At 39.1% G+C, this 16571-nt stretch overlaps 1 protein-coding gene across 3 annotated transcripts in view; it reads right to left on the reverse strand.

The window, feature by feature from the left end:
* The window catches only part of CRY1 (cryptochrome circadian regulator 1), a 92866-nt gene extending 77185 nt beyond the window's left edge, over window positions 1-15681 (reverse strand). For all 3 annotated transcript variants that reach the window (XM_082666497.1, XM_082666496.1, XM_082666495.1), the window contains exon 1: window positions 15509-15681. In XM_082666497.1, the coding sequence (XP_082522623.1) occupies window positions 15509-15666 (158 nt within the window). In that variant the 5' untranslated portion in view covers window positions 15667-15681. The remainder of the gene's footprint in view (window positions 1-15508) is intronic.
* Window positions 15682-16571: the final 890 nt, after the last annotated feature.

Below are 16571 nucleotides of genomic sequence, written 5' to 3' on the forward strand. Positions count from 1 at the left end.
AACCAACATTCATGTGAGAAATTAAAGCTGAAAAAATTTTAAAACACAAGAATACACCAGCACACATTCCATTAGCCATCATAGCCAATAATGTCATCACTTACCGTGTAGCTTTTAGAAAACTCAACTGTACAGATATGAGAAAATGACAGTAAGAAAGTCATATAATGTCTTAGTATTATTACAAAAATAGTTTGACTTCACAAATACCCTGAAAGAGTCTTGGGAACCCAAAACGTCCCTAGACCAACCAGTGAGAACTGTGTTACAGGACTGAGGAACCGATAATGAATCAACCCCTCTCTTGTGTAATTTGGTGAAGGAATAAAACAATCAATCAATCAGTCATTCAATCAATCAATCAATGATTTCAGGTAGTAATAAATGCCATGAAAAATAAAACAGGGCAAGGAGGAAGAAAGTGAAAAGTGGGAGATGCAGGGAAGGAGTAGGGGCAATGACATAGGATGGTCAGAAAAGGCCTCTCTAAGGAGAGATACTGAAGGAATGAGCCCTGTTAAGTTATAAGGGAATATAATGTTCAGGTAGAGAAGTAGAAATGCTAATACCCTGGAAGTCACTGGAGGATTCTGAGCGTGGGAATGACCTGATTTGATTAAGGTTTTTTAAAATACTACTCTGGCTTCCACATGGAAGAGACTGGGAAGGAAGTTATAAAAATGGAAGTAGAGAAGTTAGGAGGCTACTGCAGTAGTCCTGCAAGAAATGTTGGTGACTTGGATAGTATGATAGCAGTGGAAATGTGAGATTTGAATCAATATGGGAATTATTTTGAAAGAAAAGCAACAGTAATTGCTGAAGGACTAGAGATGGGGTTGTGAGGGAAAAAAAGCAATGAAGGAAAGATGGTTCCTAGGTTTTTGCAGAGCAATGAGGTGAATGTTGCCATATGTGACATAGAGAAACAGTGGGAGGTGGAGGAGAAGGAGGCAAAATTAAGTTTAAGATGCTTATTTGCAATCTGAGTAAAAATACTGGATACCTAGGTCTGTAACTCAAGATAGAGGTCAGGGCAGGAAATGCATGAGGTATTCAAGTATGTGACTAGATTAAATCACCTAAGGAGTAAACGTGGATAAAGAAGAAAGACAGAGAATCCAGACCTAGAATTCCACCCTACATCAAAAGCTGTCAAATTAATGTACATTTATATGTTATTTTTTACACTTGCCTTTTTCAAATAACTAACTGCTAGTCCCAATGATATCAGATAAGAGGGCTTTTTTTTTAGTATCTTCCTTTTCATATTAGGATAATCTTAGGAGCACAGAAGAGAGACAACCCTGGGGGAGGAGGAGGGATTAGGAGTAGAGGTGGTGTGTGCGTGTGTGTGTATGTGTGTGTGAGAACAGAGACAGAGAGAGAGAGAGAGAGAGAGAGAGGGATAGAGAGAGGGAGAGAGGAAGAGAGAAAGAGAGAGAGAGGGTGAGTTGGGGGGAGGGAAAGTGTAGGAGGTAGGAGGGAGGGAGATACTGGTTTGAGAGAGGAGGAGTTCCAGAATATTTCTACAGAAGTCCTATTTAACATCCTATATTCTAATTATTTGTCCTTGAGTGGTGTGAAAGTTTCTTTATGGGCAGAAACTATGACCTTCATCTTTGTGCCTTGCAAAGTGCCTGGCAGATAACAATCTCTTAATGAACATTTATTGAATGAATAAAATGAAGGAGTGACTTACCCAAAGTCAGCCCAATTGCTACTGAACAGGAAAGCAGGGATTAGTATCTAGGTTTTAGGACAGTCAGATGTTCTAAACTCACTTCAGGCTGTCATTAAAAGGACTACACATTCGGGCCTCACCTTATCTATATATTTTATTTTCTATTTGTCATCCTGTCTGGACTACAAGTCTGATGATCTACCCAAAATTCACCTTCCCTCAGCCTGTCCAGAACCTGTGCATCCAGCTTATGTCTTACCTCTCCCATAAAAACTCTCTTCACCAATCCCTCAATCATCACCCTCCTCCCCTACACCAGCCACACACACACACACACACACACACACACACACACACACTTTCTGTAACACCCTGATTTCTGTCCTTACAACTACATTGAAGCTGCTTTCCCAAAGTTTACCAAAGGCCTTTGTAATAGTTAAAGTATAATTTTTAAAATGGTTAAATCACGACTCTCATACAAATGTGAAATGAACTTATTAATGAATGAAGGAACCAGTAAGATGTTAAAACTGGTTCAAATGAGAATCTGACATTCAGAGATTTATATTGCCCAGTCTATAAAATTCATTTGCATGGCATGAACAGGAATAATTGCATTAGTATAGGCAGGAAATATTTGTTGTTACCAGTTTTCTAGAACGAAACTTCTGTCGCCTTTTTGCAGAGTTGTAAAACAGTCTAGTCAATCAAGGACAAAAATATATATCTCTAAATCAAAATAATATAATTCCTGGAGGGTCCTCTAGGTTCTGGAGGGTCCAATGCCCAGCATTCAGATACGCAGTAATTTCTTCTGCCCATTTCCAAGTCTCTGACAAATTTTTCCCGCGTAACTGTCAAAACTCATCCTAACCTGCCTTCTTTAGCACAATGAAGGAAAATTCTTGCCACCTTTGGTTTCCTGACTCCCTTTCTCTCTGACTGATTCTCTTCAGTCTCCTTCACCACTTCCTATTCATCTTAAATACAGTATTCTCCAAGGTACTGATGGGTCTTATTCTATCTAATATCAGCAGTCATGCTTCACCTATTAATTATATAGGAATTACTCCCATATCCACAGCTCTAATGTCTATACTCCCCGAACTTGAACTTCTATTTTCTCCATTTCCCATACTGATATCTTAGCAGCACCTCATATTCATCATGACCTAAACTAAACTCACTCTTGTCATCATCTAAATATGATCTATCCCTAACTTAGTTAATGTTTAATTGTCAAAGAGGCATAAAGCATGAGAATCTTACATTTTACTCTCTCCCTCACCCTCCTCTACGTAACTGCCTTTTACAGTCACCTAAACTATCCATCGCACCTCTACAATTACCCTCTTGCATCCCTCCCCTTCCTCACAGCCATTTCCCTAATTCAAGTCTATATTATCTTTCAACTGAACTGTTGATAAAGCTTCACACTGCTATATTGTCTCTTTTCTCTATCATTCACTCAGATGCCAAAGTTATAGTTCCCTAACAGGGGTCAAAGTTTTTCTGACTTGGTCCCACTTTCTGATCCGAGTTCTTATATAATAGGCATCTGTTGTTTTAGGACATCCACCTACTTCCTACTTATTCTACTTCAGTCCAGTCAAGCTGATTCCACCCATGAGGCAAACAACTCCAGCTCAGACAATCAGGTTCATAATGACTGGTTCAGAATTGGCTCAAACAGAGCCACTGAAATGCCACAGACTTTTGCTGACACTTCTGGGGCAGAAGCAAATGCTTTTTACTATATACCTGCTATTGTTATTGCTATATTTTACCACCAGAGGACAGCCTGTCTGAAAACCCAGTGCAGAATAAGTGAAGTTTGGAGATGCAGAGAGAATTTGGCCCTTCTGAGCCCTAGCATCAACCCATGTCTGAAGCCAATTTCCCTTGGATTGTTCAATTACACCTGCCAATAAACTGTCTTTCTGCTTAAGCTCGTCTGAGTCAGGCAACCATCTAAAGCACTGAACCAAGAGTGCTAAACAACACCGCCTATCTTTTTATGCATGATATGATTCGGTTACATCAACCTCCTCACCAGTATCAGAATACAGTGCCTCCCCTCACGTTTTTTCCTCAGTCTGGAATTTTCTTCCCTCTGGCTGGAATTCCCTTCCCTCTTTTCTCTGTTTATTAAGATCCATCTCATACTTCAATGCTTAGTTCAAATGCCTCAGTGAGGCAATCCCTGGAGGCTGGGAAAAGAAGCAGAAGACCAGATTACACAGAGATTTTAAACCATGCTATGGTTTTTTGAACCCTTACATAAGGGTAAATAAATGTCACTGAAGGATTTTAAAATAGCAAAGGACATGATCAGATTAACAATTTTAAAAGATGACTCTGGTTGTTGTGTAAAGGATGAATTAGAGGAGGGCGAGGGGAACAATGATTTGTAAACTATGAAAAATCTACACAAAAAGGATAGTGGTATGGGCTAAAGTGGCAATGGAGACAGAAGAATGTACTTCCATGATTACTTTATTTTTGAATAAATCTGTCTCTACATTGTAAACTCCCTGAGGACAGAGAATTTATCTGTTGACTACCATTTTATCCTCAGAAATTAGCAAAGTGATTGGCACACAGTAGGGACACACATTTATCTGTAGAATAAATGAATACACAATTAACCTAATATGTAAACTCTGTGAGCAACTGGGCAAATGGCAGTATTATTTATGAAGATAAGAAACACAAGAAAAGTCAGTTTGGAGTTTTTTCTTTGTTTTTGAGAAAGAGGTAAGGGAAAAGATGCACTCTGTTTTGAACAAATTGAGTTTAAGATAATATAATACATTCAAATATGGAGGGAATCTATATATAGTGGACACATATCTGGGGGTCAGGTGAGAGATCTGGGCTGCAAATACTAATTTGTGAATTCTGGGCATATAGATTGGTAACTGACTTTATGAAGAGAGAAGATTACCTAGGAATAAGGAAAAGAGGGTGGAGATTACAGACTTAAGGGGCATTTAAGGGTTGAACAGAAAAAGAGAAGTTAAGGAAGAACACTAATAGCTCTGGCAGAAAAACAAACATAGGAGAATCCTCTAACCAAAGCAGAGAGAAGAAGAGGAATGTGTAGTCAAATGTGTCAAACAGTAAAAAGTCCAGGAATGAAAAGTTTTAAAGTATCCTTTGGATGAAAACAGTTTTGGTGGAGAAGGGGATGGGGAGTGGGTAAAACCAAATTTGGAGTGGGTTCAAGGGTGAGTAGAAGATAAAGAAATGAAGTCAGTCAGTATTTAGACACCTTGTTTAGGAAGTGTGACTATAAAGGAACTGAGAAACATAGTTTCAGGAGAGGAATGTCAAGGGTAGGTTTCGTTCCTGTTTGGTTTTTTGTTGTTGTTTGTTTATAGAATTTGGTTTTAAGCATGTTTAAATGTTGATTGGAAGCAACTTAAAAAGAGGACAGCGTTAAAGAAAAGGTGAAAGTGAATAATCAAAAATGAGCTTCACGATGAATACATATATCAAAAAATCTATCTTACAGCTTAAATATATACAATTTCAATTTGTCAATTATACCTCAATAAAGCTAACAAAGTTTATAGAGTACAGATGAAGATATTGGGATTTTTAAAGGCATTTATTTTACTTTATACAATTTTTAAAGGTTATACTCCATTTACAATTATTACAAAATATTGGCTATATTCTTCATGTTGTACAATACATCCTTGCAGCATATCTTACACCCAACAGTTTTTACCACCCACTCCCCCACCCCTCTATTATCCCTCTCCCCCTTCTCACTGGTAACCACTAGTTTGTTCTCTGTATCTGTGAGTCTGTTTCTTTTTTGTTATATTCACTAGTTTGTTGTATTTTTTAGATTCCATATATAACTGATATCATATAGTATTTTTCTTTCTCTGTCTGACTTATTTCACTTAACATAATACCCTCCATGTTTCTCCATGTTGCTGGAAACGGCAAATTTTCGCTCTTTTTTATGGCTGTATAGTATTTCATTGTGTGTGTGTGTGTGTGTGTGTGTGTGTGTGTGTGTGTATACACATACATATATATACACCACACACCATATCTTGTTTATCCATTTTTATCCATTTAGCTGTTGATGGACACTTAGGTTGCTTCCATATTTTGGCAATTGTAAACAATGCTGCTGTGAACATTGGGATGCATGTATCTTTTCAAATTAGAAAATCTTAAAGACACCACCAGAAAACTACTAGAGCTCATCAACGAATCTGGTAAGGTTGCAGGGTACAAAATTAACACACAGAAATCTGTTGCATTTCTATACACTAATACAGAAAGATCAGAAAGAGAAATTAAAGAAACAATGGAATTTACCATCACATCAAAAAGAATAAAATACCTACGAATAAACCTACCTAAGGAGGCAAAAGCCCTGTACTCCAAAAACTATAAGATACTGATGGAAGAAATTCAAGATGACACAAACAGATGGAAAGATACACTGTGTTCTTGGATTGGAAGAATCAATATTGTTAAAATGACCATACTACCCAAGGCACTCTACAGATTCAATGCAACCCCTATCAAAATACCAATGCATTTTTCACAGAACTAGAACAAATAATTTTAAAATTTGTGTGGAAACACAAATGACCCTGAAAAGCCAAATCTTGAGAAAGAACAGAGCTGGAGGAATCATGCTCCCTGACTTCAGATGATACTACAAAGCTATAGTAATCAACACAATATAGTACTGGCACAAAACAGACACATAGATCAATGGAACAGAATAGAAAGCCCAGAAATAAACCCAGACACTTATGGTCAATTGATTTACAACAAAGGAGGCAAGAATATACAATGGAGAAAAGATACTGGTTTTGAATAGGGTAAGCAATATCTCTTTCACTGAAGTCATACAGTAGAAGGAAAGAATAAGTAAAGATGTGGATACATTTATAGATTCGGTTACTGAAAATTAAGAGACTCTCATGTGACAGCATCAACTGTGTCATAAACATGTTTAAGTTTAAATATCAAAAGTAATCTCTTCATTAAAAATTATTTTTCCAAATTATGAGTTTGTTACACGTTAGCATCTAAGTTAAGGGAAGTAACTGCCCCTCTCCCAAATCCTAGACTTAACAAAGAAAATTTAAAAGATAATTACCAAATGCCTACTTTGTACAAGACATGATGCTAGACATTGTGAAGAATACACAGGGCTCTTCCCCCAGATATTTCCATAGCTTTTTTCTCCTTCATTTAGGTCTCTGTTCTCACATTCTGCTTTATTTCTCTCCATTACAATTACCACCAGCTGATATGTTTGTTTTATTGTCTGTTTTTCCTCCTATACTAGAAGCTTCTCAAGGCAGGGACTTTTTCTGTTTATTCATTGTTGTATCCCCAGCACCAAGAATAGTGCCTGCCATGAATATGAACCCCAAATAAACTCTGATTAAATGAATAGTATCTTCTCTTTAGGAAGAAGAGGTGCAATCTGTTAAACAGGGGAGAAATGAATATATGAGAACTATATCAATATTTACAAATGAAAGAAGTAATTACTAAGGATGATATAAGTAGTATCAAAAAATGATATAAGAGCTCACAAAACTGTTCATCAACCAGACAAGATGTTAAAGAAAGGTATATTGGAAACGGCGTCATTTGGACTGGGCCTTAAAGAGGTGAGTAGGGTTCTGGGGTTTTGTTTATTTTTCAACATGTACAATTCAATGGTTTTTAGTATATTCACAAAGTTGTGCAACCATCACCTTCTAGAACATTTTCATCACCTCAAAAAGAAACCCCATGCCCCTTAGCTCAACTCCCACAACCCCTCCCCCACCAGACCGAAGAAGTCACTAATCTATTTTCTATCTCTACATACTTACCCGTTGAGGACATTTCATATAAATAGAATCAAATAGCATGTGGGATACTGTGACTGGCTTCTTCACTTAGTATAATGTTTGCATGTCCATCCATGTTGTAGCATGTATCAGTACCCCTTTTTATGATTGAATAATATTCCATTGTACAGATATATCATATTTTGTTTAGCCATTCATCAACAGATGGACATTTAGGTTGTTTCTACCTTTAGGTTATTATGAATAATAGTAACTCTATGGACATTCACATATAAGTTTTTGTGTCACATAACTTCAACAAGAAATAAGTGGAGGAAGGAATTGAAATACTATAAACTACTCAAATCCAAAGATGACAAATTCACGATAAAATTTTCACTGGTCTGAGAGATCAAATGGGGCAAAGTGAATTTTCATAAAGCTTAATTTATTCAAATCAAAGAACTGTCTTTTATTTTGTAACAATGTCCTTCAAACTTTTTTTTAATGTTAAAGCACTCCTTTTTTAAAAACTGAAGTATATTCGATTCACAATGTTGTATTAGTTTCTGGTGTACAGCAAAGTGATTCAGTTACATATATATTATTTTTCATATTTTTTTCATTATGATTACAGGATATTGAATATTGTTCCCTGTGCTATACAGTAGGACCTTCTTCTTTATTTTATATACAGTAGTTGGCATGTGCTAGTCTCAAACTCCCAATCCAACCCCCTCCTGCACCCCCCTCCACCTTGGCAACCACAAGTCTGTTCTCTATGTCTGTGAGTCTGTTTCTCTTTTGTAAATAAGTTCATTTGTGTCATATTTTAGCTTCCACATACAAATGATATCATATGTTATTTGTCTTTCTCTTTCTGACTTACTTTGCTTCATAGGATAACCTCTAGGTCCATCCATGTAGCTGCAAGTGACCTTATTTCATTCTTTTCTATGGCTGAGTAATATTCCAGTATATGAGTGTGTGTGTGTGTGTGTGTGTGTGTGTGTGTGTGTGTACCACATCTTCTTTATCCATTCATCTGTTGATGGAAATTTACATTGTTTCCATGTCTTGCCTACTGTAAATAGTAGAGCACCCTTCTTTTTAAATTGAAGTATAGTTGATTTACAATGTTGTGTTAGTTTCAGGTATACAGCAAAGTGATTCAGTTATAACTATATATATGTGTGTTTGTGTGTGTGTGTATAGATATGTACACACACACATATATATGTTCTTTTTCAGATTCTTTTCCCTTATAGGTTATTACAAAATATTGAGTATAGTTCTCTGTGCCATATAGTAGGTCCTTGTTGGTTATCTGTTTTATATATAGTAGTGTATATATGTTAATCCTAAACTCCTAATTTATCCTCCCCCCTTCCCCTTTGGTAACCATAAGTTTGTTTTCTATGTGTGGGGGTCTATTTCTGTTTTGCATATAAGCTCATTTGTATAATTTTTTTTTTTTAGATTCCACATATAAGTGATATCATATGATATTTGTCTTTGCCAGGCTTACTTCACTTAGCGTGATAATCTTCTAGGTCCACCCATGTTGCTGCAAATGTCATTATTTCATTCTTTTTATGGCTGAGTAATATTCCTGTGTGTGTGTGTGTGTGTGTGTGTGTGTGTGTGTGTGTGTGTGTGTGTGTGTTTCACATCTTCTTTATCCATTCATCTGTCAATGGACATACAGGTTGTTTCCAGGTCTTGGCTATTGTAAATAGTGCTGCTACGGACATTGGGACGCATGTATCTTTTCGAATTATGGTTTTCTCCAGATATATGTCCAGGAGTGGGATTGCAGGATCATATGGTAGCTCTATTTTTAGTTTTTTAAGGAAACTCCATACGTTCTCCATAGTGGCTGTACCAATTTACAGTCCCACCAATAGTGTAGGAGGGTTCCCTTTTCTCCACACTCTCTCCGGCATTTATTGTTTGTAGAATTTTTGATGATGGCCATTCTGACTGGTGTGAGGTGATACCTCATTGTAGTTTTGATTTGCATTTATCTAATAATTAGCAATGATGAGCATCTTTTCATGTGCCTTTGGCCATCTGTATGCCTTCTTTGGAGAAATGTCTATTTAGATCTGCTGCCCATTTTTTGATTGGATTGTTTGTTTTTTCTGATATTGAGCTGTATGAGCTGTTTGTATATTTTAGAGATAAATTCCCTGTCGGTCACATCATTTGCAAATATTTTCTCCCATTCTGTAGGTTGTCTTTTTGTTTTCTTTCTGGTTTCCTTTGCTGTGCAAAAGATTTTAAGTTTAAGTAGGTCCCGTTTGTTTATTTTTGTTTTTATTTCCATTACTCTGGGAGTCACATCCAAAAAGATATTACTACGATTTGTGTCAAAGAGTGTTCTGCCTATGTTTTCCTCTCAGAGTTTTATGATATCCAATTTTACATTTAGGTCTTTAATGCATTTTGAGTTTATTTTTGTGTATGGTGTTAAAGAATGTTCTAATTTCATTCTTTTACATGTAGCTGTCCTGTCTTCTCAGCACTGGTTATTGAAGAGACTGTCTTTTCTCCATTACACGTTACTGCCTCCTTTATTGTAGAGTAATTGACCATAGGTGTGTGGGTATATTTATGGGCTTTCTACCTGTTCCATTGATCTATACTTCTGTTTTTGTGCCAGTACCATACTGTTTTGATTACTGTTGCTTTGTAGTATAGTCTGAAGTCAGGGAGCATGATTCCTCCAGCTACATTTTTCTTTCTCAAGATTGCTTTGGCTATTCGCAGTCTTTTTTGTTTCCATACGAATTTAAAAAATTTTTGTTCTAGTTCTGTGAAAAATGCCATTGGTACTTTGATCTGTAGAATGACTTGGGTAGTATAGTCATTTTGACAATATTGATTCTTTCAATCCAAGAATACAGTACATCTTTCCATTTGTTGGTGTCATCTTCAATTTCTTTCATCAGGGTCTTACAGTTTTTGGAGTACAGGTCTTTTGCCTCCTTAGGTCAATTTATTCCTAGGTATTTTATTCTTTTTGATGTGATGGTGAATTCAATTGTTTCCTTAATTTCTCTTTCTGATCTTTCACTGTTACCATATAGAAATGCAACAGATTTCTGCATATTAATTTTGTATCCTGCAACTTTACCAAATTCATTGATAAGCTCTAGTATTTTTCTGGTGGCATCTTCAGGATTTTCTATGTATAGTATCATGTCATCCACAAACAGCGACAGTTTTACTTATTCTGTTCCAATTTGGCTCCCTTTTATTTCTTTGTTCCCCTCTGATCACCGTGGCTAGGACTTCCAAAACCACGTTGAATAAAAGTGGCAAGAGTGGTCATCCTTGGTTTTTTCCTAATCTTAGAGGAAATGTTTTCAGCTTTTCATTGATTATGTTAGCTGTGGGTCTGTCATATACGGCCTTTAGTATGTTGAGGTATATTCCCTCTATGCCCACTTTCTGGAGAGTTTTTATCATAACTGGATGTTGAATTTTATCAATAGCTTTTCCTGCATCTACAGAGATGATCATATGGATTTTATTCTTCAATTTGTTGATGTGGTGTATCATACTGATTGATTTGTGGATACTGAAAAATCTGTGCATCCCTGGGATAAATCTCACTTGATCATGATGTATGATCCTTTTAATGTACGACTGGATTCAGTTTGCTAGTATTTTGTTGAGGACTTTTGCATCTATGTTCATCAGTGATATTGGCCTGTAATTTTTTTGTGTGTGTGGTATCTTTTTCTGATTTTGGTATTAGGGTGATGGTGGCCTCATAGAATGAGTTTGGAAGTGTTCCTTCCTCTGCAGTTTTTTGGAATAGTTTCAGAAAGACAGGTGTTAACTCTTCTCTAAATGTTTAGTGGAATTCACCTGTGAAGCCATCTAGTCCTGGACTTTTGTTTGTTGGGAGCTATTTAATCACGGATTGAATTTCAGTACTTGTAATTGGTCTGTTCATATTTTCTATTTCTTCCTGGTTCAGTCTTAGGAGATTGCACCTTACTAAGAATTTGTTCATTTCTTCTAGGTTGTCCATTTTATTGGCATATAGTTGGTTGTAGTAGTCTCTTATGGTCCTCTGTATTTCTGTGGTGTCCATTGTAACTTCTCCTTTTTCATTTCTAATTTTATTCATTTGGGTCCTCTCCCTTTTTTTTCCTGATGAGTCTGGCTAAAGGTTCATTAATTTTATCTTGTCAAAGAACCAGCTTTTAGTTTCATTGATCTTTTCTACTGTTTTCTTAGTCTCTATTTCATTTATTTTTGCTCTGATCTTTATGATTTCATCCCTTCTGCTAACTTTGGGTTTTGTTTGTTCTTCTTTCTCTAGTTGCTTAAATGAAATGATGGCAACATCAAAAGGTGGTTCTGTTAATTTACTTAGGCAAAATAAATTTTTAAAAATTTGTTTTTCTGTTAAATCCAAAAATCTAGGAAATACTGTTGATTAAAGGAAATGGCACAAAGGAAAGAAGACAGAAACCCACAAGACAGCCTGAATGCCAAGCTAAGGAATTTGCACCTTATTCTATGGTCAATGAGTAAATTAATAAAGTTGTTTAAACATAAAATTATTGACTCCTGGAAGTCACTTCATTAACAAACATTAACTGAGTTACTACTATATGAAAAGCACTGTAGTTGGTGCTATGAGAACAAATTAAATAAAATCTCTCCCTCATTTTTATAACAGACTTCAGTGGAAAACTGTCTCTCTTCATTATTTACATCTTTATCTGTTACTCATCAAGGGCAATATTTAGTAGTTAAAAAAATCCTTTTTAAAAAGGAAAATATGAGACTATTCCTATTATGCTTACAAGTTTTATTTCACTCATTATTTAACAATGTGAGTTGTTGGATGTACAAAGTAAAGCAATATATAACCCCTAATCTACAGAATTTTATAGTTTAGGTTTTATAAACTTATAAAGTACTCTAGAAGAAACTGACTGTAGGCATTTAACTAGATATTATTTACCTAGGACTTCCAATTTAAGAGCAAACAGCAAATAAGCACTTACTACTACCACTCACATTTTAAGCATTTAACTTTTTTTTTTTTTTTTTTTTTCAGTACGCGGGCCTCTCACTGTTGTGGCCTCTCCCGTTGTGGAGCACAGGCTCCGGACGCACAGGCTCCTCGGCATGTGGGATCTTCCCGGACCGGGGCACGAACCCGTGTCCCCTGCATCGGCAGGCGGACTCTCAACCACTGCGTCACCAGGGAAGCCCGCATTTAACATTTTTAAACTAATTTAATCCTCCTAACAATCTTATGAAGAGGGAATCATTACTATATTGTTAAGATATTAATAGATTAAAATATATAACATTTATTATCTTTTTCCAGAATCAACTTTGACACCAATTCTGCTAAGGAAAGTGTTTTATATAGAGTTGCTATATAATTCCCATCAGTACACAAACATGCTGTAATTTCTCCCATCTTAAAAAAAATCCTCTCTTGACTTCATGTTCTCCTCCAGGAACTACACCATTTCTCTGATCCCCCTAGAGGAAAACTTCTTAGAAGAGCTAGTTAGGGCTTCCCTGGTGGCGCAGTGGTTGGGAGTCCACCTGCCGATGCAGGGGACACGGGTTCGTGCCCCAGTCCGGGAAGATCCCACATGCTGCGGAGCGGCTGGGCCTGTGCGCCATGGCCGCTGAGCCTGCGCGTCCGGAGCCTGTGCTCGGCAACGGGAGAGGCCACAACAGTGAGAGGCCCGCGTACCGCAAAAAAAAAAAAAAAAAAAAAAAGAGCTAGCCATTCCCAAAAGGCTTTTGTCTCCGACACTACTGGAACCACTTTAGTCATGATTATGAATGATCTCAAATGCTAAATATGATTTTTAATTTTCAGTCCTCATCTCACTTGACCAGCAACTTGACAAAGATAAAACACTTTCTTTGAAACACTCTCTCTCCTTCTTTACTTGGCTTCCAAGACACCATACTCTTCTGGGTTTTCTCATCTTCCTAGATGTTCCTTCTCAAACTCCTACGCTGGTTCTTCCACAGGTCCACAATTTCAACACATTTGAGTACCCAAGGCTCAGTTCTTGGACCGCCTCTCTTCTCTATATACACTCATTTTCTTAATGTTCTCATATAGTCTCATGGCTCTACCAGAATGTGCTTCAACAAGACAGGGATTTTTTAGCTATTTTGTTTATACTGAATGCCCTACACCTAAAAGTGTCTGACATGTAGTACATGCATGCCATATACCTGTTCAATGACTGAATGGATTAATAAATGGCTTTAAAAGGTACCTATAAAGTGATGACTCTCTAATTTATACCTCCTGCCTGGATCTCTGTCCTTAACTCCAGATATATCCAACTACCTATCTGCTATCTCTACCTGGATGTGTAATAAACATTTCAAACTTAACCAAGTTCAAAAGAGAACTCAAATCACCCTCTCAATGGCTTCTTCAACTGACCACTTAGCAAAGAGCAGTTCCATCCTTCTAGTTTCTCAAGTCAAATTTTGAAATCATTCCTAATTCCTTCTCTTTCTCTCACACCATATATCCAATCTGTCAATAAATTCTGTGAATCCTGCCTTCAAAATATACTCAGCACTTGACTACTTGTCACCACGTCCACCACAATCACTATGGTCCAAGTCATTATCATATCTCACCTGGATGAATGCAATGGACTCCTAACTGGTCTTACTGCTTTTTGTCCACCTCCATCCCACAATCTGAGTCTGTTCTCAGAACCGCAGCCAGAGAAGTTTTTTAAAAACTTACGTCAAATCACATCACTTCTCTGCTCATAATCCTACAATTATTCCCACTTTGCTGTGAGTAAAAGCCCAAATCGTGACAACTGCCTATAAAGCTCTACTCAATCTGGCCCTATTACATCTCTGACCTCATCTACTACTTTTCCTCTCACTTATTCTGCTCCAGCCATATTGGTTTCTTCTGTTGTTCCTTCCAAAGGTTAAGCATATTTCCAACTCAGGTTCTTTTCTCTTACTGTTCCTTCTCCCTGGAATGCTTTTCCCTAGATATCTGTAATCCATTACTTGCTTCATCATCTTGCTCAACTGTGACTTTCTCTGAGTTTTTCCCTAGCACCATATTTTAAACTGCTACTCCAACCCCGACCCCTTGTATTTTTCATCCCTTTTATCTCTATTTCTGCAAATCCTTTATCGCCACTAAATACTATATGCTTTCTGGGACATGTGCTTGAAAAGCACAAGAAGTTCTATCTGTTTCATTCACTACCGTATCCCTAGTGTTTAAAGCAGTGCCTGGTATACAGTAGGTGATCAATAATCTGTTGAAAGAACGGTTTCATTTCCACCAGGGGGCCTAACAGTCCTCTAGCCTGGCGTTTCAGGAAAAGATCATAAAGCTTCTCTACGATTTCTTCCAGTGCTCTGAATCCTAGAAGGATTATACATTGCCTAGAAAGAAAAACTGTGCTTGTCTAGTCAACCACAAGGAGGAGTGGAGAGGGAGAGCCGAGCAAAGAGAAATGTTTCCCTTGCTTTGCCTGTGGCAACCTCATGGTGGAAGAAAACCGGATTTGGAGGCGACTCTACTGAATGATTTTCTCCATACTATGAGTTAACTAGACACACACAAACGTAAACATTAAAAACCGCAATCCCTTCAAACGCCACAAAGAGGCCAAGGAAATCAACCCACGGGCCACTGAGAACTGGACGGGTGTTTCTTTAACTCCAGCACTAAGCACTCCATAAATCCACGGTAAGAGTTCCCATTAGTGCAGAGCCACGGAACTCACACCTTAAGGCCAAGGTGTTCCAGGCTGCCAGCACAGCACTCTCTGTCCAGAGGACTATTAAATCCGTTCTATTTAATACTTAAAGCACCTGCAGTAATTAAAACGGCATAGGCAAGCCGGTGCCAGGTCTAAATTCTCAGGTCTGGCCGATCGCATGTGAAGTCTTGATTCAGCAAACAGCGAAACCAATTTCCCACGGGATTTTGACTCACCGCCACCTGTTGATGCCAACATTGGAGGAGCCGGCGAACCAGGGGTCGAGGATGTAGACGCAGCGGATGGTGTCGGCGCCCTGAATACACTCCTTCAGGGCAGGATTGTCGTGAAGCCGAAGCCCCTTTCGGAACCAGTGCACAGCATTCACCCCCATCCCGGGGACGCGGCGGGTGGCGGGGAGCCGCCGAGCTCCTCCGCGGAGAAATTCAGGGCAGGGGCGTCCGGCTCATAACCGACACCTCCGGTCGCAGGAGAATCGCCGCACCCAAGGAGTGAGGAAAGGGCGGCAGAGGGGAGGGAAGGAAAAAATGAGTCCGAGGAGGGGACGGGAGAGGGAGAGGGCGCTGGCGGCGCAGCTGGAAGATGAATGGAGGTTGCCCAGTCAGCGGAGTCCGGGTATGACGCCTTTAGGAGCCGGCACCCGCCGCCACCTCCTGGACGAGACGCATAACTTCGAGGGCCCCGGACCGGCGGCGGAGGCTGAGCAAGTTCAACAAAATCGAGCCGACACGACGGCCCGAGCGGGCGCGGGCAGCCCCAGGAGGTTCGTCACGGAAACCTAGCCCCACCGAGGCGGCCCCCGAGGAGCAGACGGCCCGCCTGAGGCGAGTCGCCGACAGGAATGAGAGAGAATTTAGCCACTGTCGGCCACGCTGCCTCTCGGCCCGGGAAAGAGGAGTGAGGACGGAGCACGGAGGCGGTGGTCGAGGCCGCTGGACGGTTGCCGGCCGGTGACCGGTCCCGAGGCTGGCCGGGTGACTCCGCCGCCACCGCCGCGTCAGCGGCCTCGGCCCCGCCCTCGGCTCCTCATTGGAGGGGGCACTCCCCACGTGACCACCGGCACCTCACGTTTCTGAAGTGTGTTTACTACAGCAGCTCTGGGGAATCTGCTTGCACTTCAGTCGCTTCTACGGGGCGACAGCTGCTCCATCTCAAAACGGTCTATCCTCGCCCAGACGCTAGACATTCTCCCTCTGCCCCTTTTCTCGGCTGACTGGTTGGTGTTGCCTGGAAGCGCCCACTGTGAGCAGAGGCCCCATGTGAGAGAAGGCTTAGCCC

This window comes from Grampus griseus (assembly GCF_964374135.1).
Source record: "Grampus griseus genome assembly, chromosome: 11".
NCBI lineage: Eukaryota > Metazoa > Chordata > Mammalia > Artiodactyla > Delphinidae > Grampus > Grampus griseus.